This window comes from Apteryx rowi, unplaced genomic scaffold (assembly GCF_003343035.1).
Source record: "Apteryx rowi isolate R43461 unplaced genomic scaffold, aptRow1 scaffold_4, whole genome shotgun sequence".
NCBI classification, from domain to species: Eukaryota; Metazoa; Chordata; class Aves; order Apterygiformes; family Apterygidae; genus Apteryx; species Apteryx rowi.
This window is the reverse complement of record NW_020450529.1, coordinates 9,768,905-9,777,105: the sequence shown is the minus strand read 5'-3', so window position 1 is coordinate 9,777,105 and position 8,201 is coordinate 9,768,905. Positions and strand designations below refer to the sequence as shown.

Below are 8,201 nucleotides of genomic sequence, written 5' to 3'. Positions count from 1 at the left end.
CAGGCATTAGTTTTGGTGGAAGGGTGGGAGTGTTTACCTGAGGAAGGAAGAGTCGATGGCAACACCAGCTTATGTCAGTTTACTGCTCTGGAATTGCAAAGTTTTACTTACTGCACTTGAATTAGTCCCGTAACAATCTGTGAATTTTTTTACCTATCTGTTAAATAGGGACAAAAATGTTTTTTGTAAAGCACTTAAGATTCATCTTTGTAAAGTTCTCTGTAAGCTCAGAAAATCATTATGTACTGTTATTAAAGTGGTGTTTCAGATTGTGCTTTAGCACTGCATAAAACTTTAGACCAAGAATTGAAAAGCTTTATTCTATTTTGAATTATGTAATTAAACTTTTGCTTTCCATTGCAGCCACACAGTCTGGTCAGATGTCTGGGGAAGGTAAAGCTGGTCCACCAGGCGGAAGCTCACGTGCAGCATTTCCACCTAGTAACAGAGGGCGAGGCCGTTTTCCAGGTGCTATTCCAGGTGGAGACAGATTCCCTGGACCAGCAGGGCCAGGAGGGCCACCACCACCTTTCCCAGGTAAAATAATTAATATGTGAGGTTTTGGTTTTATTTTCGTTTTCTTGTATGAATACAGCATATTTATTTGGGGAATTAAGAAATCAAGGTAATTTGGTTAGTATGTTGTAATGAATGTTCACAGCTGGGGTGTAGGATTCTCCAGTATCTCTTTGTTGCTGTTCAAAATAGGGAATTCCACTTCCAACATCAAAGGTTATTTTGAAGTGCTAAAAGAGTTGGAATAGAAGAATAAATAGATTTGATAGCGATATAAACACATTTTAGGGACATTCTGTATAGTGTACCAATGTATTTTTTTTAAAGCATGAAAAAAATTAAGGAAGATCATGTTAGGAAACAGATTTGTCTTTACTGTAGTTCAGATTTCTAGCTTGCTGTGTGGGGTGAGAATGTCTGTGTTGCAGATCAGTTGTCCAGCAGCATAAAATAATTGCATTCCTTACTGCATTGTTAGTTTGCACATCATCAGAAATTCAGCTTTGATTCATGCCCACTGGCAGGTCAGTTAGCTGGCACTTAGAATACCTCTAACTTGAGGAGGAGGTGTTTGTGTGTAGTCAGGGACCTGTTATGGGACAAATCTCCAGCATGCAGTGGACTTGCACTGCAGTTAAGCTCTCATTTCAGATTAAGTCTTTTTAATAAATGTCAATCTGCAGTAGATTGTCTACTAACACTGAAAGGGAAATGGTCAGATTAAAAAACTACTAATGAGTACCTGGTCATTCTGTAGTAGATTGTCTACTAACACTCAAAAGGAATGGTCAAATTGGAAAACCACTAATTGATGTAATCTGAAGGTAGGTTTGGATACTTCATTTCCCTGACCTTCTCCAACAGAGTTTTTTTCCATATTTTTAATATATATTTTATTTTATGCCCCATCTGAAAGACCAGCTGCAAGTATTAGTAGGCTGCAATCTTTTCTAGTTTTGTAAGCTTTGGGTTTTTTGGTAACGATAGCAGGTGACTGAGTAATTTTTTTTGCTTGTTTACTTGTTTTCAAGTTAATGGTGTTCTCTCTGGAATATCGATAGTGAAGTAACTGTTTAAAATTTACCAAATTACCTGTCCCTAAAGTGGGACCATGTATGCCTTGTGCAAGTTGCACGTTGTTCAGTGAGATTAAAAAACAAAAAGAATTAATCATTTCAATAAGACTTTTATTTCCCTCTTTTTTTCTTTTTCTTTTTTTTTCTTTTTTTTTTCTTTTTAGCTGGACAAACTCCCCCACGTCCACCCTTAGGTCCTCCAGGTCCACCAGGCCCACCAGGTCCTCCACCTCCTGGTCAGGTCCTTCCTCCTCCATTAGCTGGTCCTCCTAATCGTGGTGACCGTCCGCCACCACCAGTTCTGTTTCCAGGACAGCCTTTTGGTCAGCCTCCACTTGGGCCGCTTCCTCCAGGCCCTCCACCACCAGTTCCAGGCTATGGACCACCACCAGGTCCACCACCACCTCAGCAGGGTCCACCTCCACCTCCAGGTCCATTTCCCCCTCGTCCACCTGGCCCTCTTGGGCCACCCCTGACTCTTGCTCCTCCTCCACATCTCCCTGGGCCGCCTCCAGGTGCCCCACCGCCTGCACCACATGTGAATCCAGCTTTCTTCCCCCCACCCGCCAATAGTGGCATACCTACTTCAGACAGCCGTGGCCCGCCTCCAACGGATCCGTATGGCCGACCTCCACCATATGACAGAGGTGACTATGGGCCACCTGGAAGGTGAGTGCTTTTGGTGTAATGTGTTTGATAGCAACGGGTTTCATTCCTTGTAGGAAGCATTTGATTTTCTTTTCTTTTTAAAGCAAACTTTTTAGAAATAATGGAAAATAAGGCTGGAAGGGATCCCATGAGGCTTCTAACTTTCCCCTTTGCACTTCTTTCAGTGAAACATATCTCAGAAACATATTTGTAGAATTAAGATAGTCTTGAAATGCAACCCTATTGTTCTCATTTTCCCTTTTCATCTCTGAACTGTTTGTCTTTACTGTTCATGTTTGGTGGTGTCATTCCATGTGTTCTATCTGCGAACTTACTCATAGCTTCTTATGCAGTGGCTTGTGGTTATGCTTCTGTCTCAACTTGAAATTCTCATTTGTACCTTTGTTATCTTGCCTTGCAAGCTGTCTTGTTAGAATGCTCTAGAGTTTTCCTTTTTGAATATGTACATGTGTTGAGCACAGTGCAGTACCAAGATCTATGGCTGTATCATTTTCATCTTTTAGCAGCTCTGCTGGAACCCATTCTCTTGATGGATTCAACTCAAAGTTAGTCTTTTAGTCTCAAAAAACAGGTGTGGATTTACTCCAAGACTTTTATCTTCCTTTGCTGTCAGATTGCTTCTGCTTATTTGGTACAGTCTTGCTGTGTTTGTAGCAGTAGCCTTTTCTATGGTTAATCTGATCTAGGACAGAGTTTTCGGGTCTCTCTGACTTGACTTGTCAAACTTTTCAGATCTTCTTTGAAACATCTTCATCTGTGCTTTCAAATATCTCTGTCTTGCTGCTGTTTCGTAATTTTCACTATATTTGTATTCTTTAAAACATTTTGGGATAAATTGTAAGAAATACGCTTGTAGTTACATGTGGATTTTTCAGTTGTGATTTTACTCCTAGTATGAAAGACTTCTTTCATAAAGCTGTTTTTCTGCAAAGACACTTTGCTTGATGCTTCCTTTTACACATAATCACAAAGTTGTTGTTGTTCTTTTTTTTTTTTTTTAACCCAAGCATTTGTACATATTATGTTTGTACAGAAACTGTAGAAACTCGAGCATTTGGCTTATTTGCCTGAAATAGAATAAATAAGTTTATTTTGATAGACAAAATCTAGGTTGTCCACAGTTTACAGAATGGCTGGGGAGGGAAGGAGTGGGAATAGGACAGTATCACTTTGCTTGCTGTCCAGTATTTTCATTAATAATGTTAAAACTATCATCCATAACTATTTAAATTGTCATTAATTATATATCATAGGCGTTTCACTGGAAATAACATGTCCATAAGAGAAAAAATACATATTCCATTCTATGGGAGGCACACGAAAAATAATACTCAAAACTCAGGGAGGTATGAATTTTTAGACATTTCCTCTTATGCTAAACTGGCTGTAGGATCTTGTTCCACTTCTTGCACTTAAGAGGATAGCATTGCTTATCATTCTGCATTTTCTTTCTACCAGAAGAACTAACACTGTTTTAGAAATATCATCAAGCAGTGGGCCAGTTTAACAGTCTCAACTTTTGTCTTTAACACATTCCTTCAGATTTTCTGTATGGTACAGAGGCTTGTTAATAGGACACTGCAAAACTTTGGGGAAATTTTGTGTGTAGGTTAACTTACGTTACTTTGGAAACCATGTATAGGCAGCTAATAAATCAAGAAAAAAGTGTAATGAGAATACAAGGATTCCCCTTCCTCCTTACTATGACCAGTTTGGAGATAAATTCAGAGCACCTTGAACTTGACCAGAAACATAAAAAAATAAAATTAGCTGTAAAATGTTGAAGCGTCTTTCAGAAAATAGAGTGTTTTAAAGATGATAGACTAAATTTGCTTTTCCTAAGTTATAGCATTCTGGTCACAGGAATCTGGGAAACAGGAACATATAGTTCTAATTCCAGTATTGTTATAAAAATGATCTCTAATTTTGCTCAAAATGCATTACCCATGTACGTGCATTTCCACATCCATTCAATTGGTATATTTACTTACATACCTTCAAGGATTTTATGAAAATAATAAATATTTGTGAAGCACAGTATTAAGTGCTGCTGAATCTTCAGAGTAAATGGGTTGAACAAGAATAAGCCTGTTTATATAGCAGATATCTTAACTGTTTTTTGTTTGGTTTTTTTTACCTTTTTCTTTTAGCCTTCAGGATTTTGTACTGTAACATGGTCCTTAACAAAGCAAAAACCAAACACAGATCCTGCTTTCTTTTCTGTTTGTCACTTTGCTTAAAGTTGCAAACTTGTGTTGTTAAAACTGCAATGCTATCTTCATAAGTTTTTCTGACCTTTTTAAATAGTAGTTTTATTACTTGCAGAGAAATGGATGCTGCCAGGACACCTCTAAGTGAAGCAGAATTTGAAGAAATCATGAATAGAAATAGGGCGATCTCAAGCAGTGCCATTTCAAGAGCTGTATCAGATGCCAGTGCTGGTCAGTAAAACTCAATTAATGTTTACCATTCTACATCACTGGAGATAGTTTATAGTTTTCCTATTAAGAAACTTGCAGCCTGAAGCCACATTTTTCTAATTATTATGATGTGAGACTGAATTTAGGCACAACCTATGATTGATTTTGTATTATACTCCGATTAGTTTTTGAGAATACCTTCTGATTATTGAGCTGCACAGTATTTTAATATTTGGTCCTACAGTAAATGATCTGGATGGCTGCTGAAGAGAAGACACTCCAAATGGTAATACTATTACAGATGATAAATCTTTGTTTTAATTTGCATAATTTTCTAATAATGACTTTATATCACTTTCAGGGGATTATGGAAGTGCTATAGAGACCTTGGTAACTGCGATTTCCTTAATTAAACAGTCCAAAGTATCTGCTGATGATCGCTGTAAAGTACTTATTAGCTCTCTTCAGGATTGCCTTCATGGAATTGAGTCCAAGTCTTATGGTTCTGGATCCAGGTAAAACTTTCCTCTTCCATCTGCAACTGTTTACTGAAAGGGAAGGTGTAGGGCAGGACTGGTTCACAGAGGAGGAACTGGGTCACGTAAGAAGCTTAGTGACTGCTCAGTTGCACAAGAAATATGTGAAAGAAACAAATGTTGGTTTCCCAAAACTAAGTGATTTGTCTTTTAGTTAGCCTGCTTTTCAAAACTAATCTGAATACCCTAAGTTTAATTTTTAATTAGTATCTGTTTTCTACATGGTACTATTGCAGTACGTAAACATTAAAATAGAATTTTCCTTTATCAATTAAGCAGTACAGTACATAATTTTGATTATAGTTTGCTATTGAAAATTAAAGTTGAGGTATATGGCACCAATTTTCATTTTGCTTAAAAATAATTTTCTACACATTTGCCATAGTAGTAACGCACTTGAGATGGAGAAGAAGTTGGGCAAAATGTTTTTGCCTGTTATCCTTTACCATATAATGTAAAAATTGAAAGTAGGTAGATCTGAAATTCATGGACATCTACCTAGTAAAAATCAGAGATTTCCTTAAAAGCTTAAATAACACCCCTTTCAGAATCGGGCCAAACATTGAGCCTATAGAACGTTTGGATACTGTAGCAGTAGTACAGCTGACCTTGAATATTAAAAGCACAAAGATAGCTGTTGCTGGCACAAATTTTCAGTAGTCAAATTAGCAGCCACACTGTAGTGATCGTTTGAGGTATGGTGTATTCCTCCAGCTGATTTCAGCCATCTTGTCCTCCATTCTGTCCACGTGCTTTCTGACTTTTCCTTGAAGATTAGGAAGTGGATGACTTCTCCTTACTATCTGTAACTGAGTTCTTAGCCACCACCTTCTATACCAGATCTTTTTCATGTTATATACCAAAACATTTCTGCACCACAGTGAACAGGTATTTCTCTCATATCCTTTTTTTGATCACAAAATCAACATGTAGATGGCTTGTAGTTTGAAGAAAAATTTAATGAAGTAATTTCTTTTAGAAGACGTGAACGATCCAGGGAGAGGGACCACAGTAGGTCAAGAGAAAAAAGTAGACGCCACAAATCACGTAGCAGAGATCGTCATGATGACTATTACCGGGAAAGAAGCCGTGAAAGAGAGAGGCATCGTGACCGTGACAGAGACCGCGACAGAGAACGTGACAGAGAGAGAGAATATCGTCATCGTTAGAGAAGGTGAGCATTTGTTTCATGTTCTTGAAGTTAACTGTTACTGATTCACTAAAAGTAACTACTCTAGATTTGAGATTATTTACACAGTTAATGTCTGCGTTTAAATGGTCCAGCAGTATGTACTGAATCACTTTCTTCTTGTAGCATCTGAAATAAGCTTAGGTAAGTAATGACAGGTAACTCTGGTTGTGGGAGGGAGGGAGTATTTGTGTGATTCCTTTCTTCTGCAGTTTGCATGCCTTCTTTCTAATCTTCTGTGGTTGGTATTAACTGTTGCACTTCTTATGAAGGGGGATTAAACCAATTCTTGAAAAAGCAGCAAGCCAGACTCATAAGTCTGCTTTCTCTCTAATCTTAGAAAATTATACCAAATTTGTGGTTGTATTTTCATTTGTATTTTAAAATAAAAAATCAACCCGTGCAAGGACTGCAGCATTTATCACTTTATATGTAATGTCTGGATTATTGCAGTGTAGGGAACACATGTATGTATTGTTGCAGCCCTTGCACAAGTAGATTTTTTTTTAATTGGTTTCAGTGAGTTTTACTCAGATCCAAGAAATGTAGCCAGACTTTGCTCTTCAATTTATGAAATGTGACCTCTCAGTATTTTCTGCCTTTTTCTTATCTTTTAACCAAATTCAGGTATTATATTCAATTAGATTGATGGTTGGTTGTTCTCCTCTCCACTGCCCTGCTTTTTCATTCCCTCCACCCATTTGATAGTAAAGCCATTGTCCGAAGACTAATAAACAAATGTATGACACAAGGATTGGTTCTTTTCTGATTGTTCACATGCTAAAGTGTTCTTTTATTTCATATATCTGCAGTCTTGCATGCATTAAATATCTAGATAGCTACAGGGTAGCACTCTGAATAATGCTTTTTTCAGTGTGCTACTGAGGGCTTTAAAATACATAGGAACGTTCATCACATTATGTAATGTCCCATTTTGAGGATCAGTAATTTGAACTGTTCGTGACTCCTTGTATTTGACAGTTTGAATAAAAACCTGCCTCGTGCTTTCATTGAGGTAGTCTTTTCCCTTTTTAGGAGAATTCTCTGCTAAAACTACATTAAAATTGAAATTCAGCAGACTTGCTTGTCTGCCTAACTTCATTTCTTATGTTTACCTTCACATTTGGTTTCCTGATTTGCATGTGGCACTTACTCATGGAAACTCATTTGCAGAAGTTAAATAAAGCAAAACTTTCTAGAAATCATATAAACTATATTCCTAAGTAAAAATAGACCTATAATTTTGTATCAATTGAATGTCAGTTTTTCATAGTAGGCTTTTGTGGCACTGAGTCCTGGAGAGAACAAAATGTGATACCAAACACTCTAGCCTATTCAGTGTTACGTGGGATGCTGTTTTGGGTTCATATGCTAACAGGGGACATGTAAAGCAGTAATGGACCAAGAAAAGGAGAGTCAAAGGCTTAAATAGGAAGGTGAAACATGGCAGCTGAAATAAAGCTGGCAGTAGTATATATCTCTTAATGCCACTTTTGTTATAAAAAATGGCTTGGTAAAAATATTTCTGGAAAAAAAAAAAAAAAAAAAAAAAAAAAACTATTCCCTAACAGAGATGGGGAATAAGGCATATAGTGACACTGAAAGACTTAATTGTTTATATTTGAAATTCTTTTGCTGTTTTTCTGTACTGTTTTCATCTTTATTCTGTATCTTTAATAAAAGGTTGTAAGGATGTTTGAATCATTAGTGCTGTCGCAGAGCTGAGCAGGCTGGGTCTCTGCACTCAACTCAAACCAAGTTTGACTGTTCGGTATTACATAAAGACAGGGTCATG

At 37.3% G+C, this 8,201-nt stretch overlaps 1 protein-coding gene across 1 annotated transcript in view; it reads left to right on the top strand.

Moving 5' to 3' along the window:
- Window positions 1-7,931, top strand: part of CPSF6 (cleavage and polyadenylation specific factor 6) — a 13,370-nt gene extending 5,439 nt beyond the window's left edge. Inside the window, exons 4-9 of the mRNA XM_026074970.1 lie at window positions 364-537; window positions 1,757-2,261; window positions 3,515-3,607; window positions 4,587-4,702; window positions 5,043-5,196; window positions 6,197-7,931. Coding sequence (XP_025930755.1) covers window positions 364-537; window positions 1,757-2,261; window positions 3,515-3,607; window positions 4,587-4,702; window positions 5,043-5,196; window positions 6,197-6,386 — 1,232 coding nt within the window. The 3' untranslated portion in view covers window positions 6,387-7,931. The remainder of the gene's footprint in view (window positions 1-363; window positions 538-1,756; window positions 2,262-3,514; window positions 3,608-4,586; window positions 4,703-5,042; window positions 5,197-6,196) is intronic.
- The last annotated feature ends 270 nt before the right edge of the window (window positions 7,932-8,201 follow it).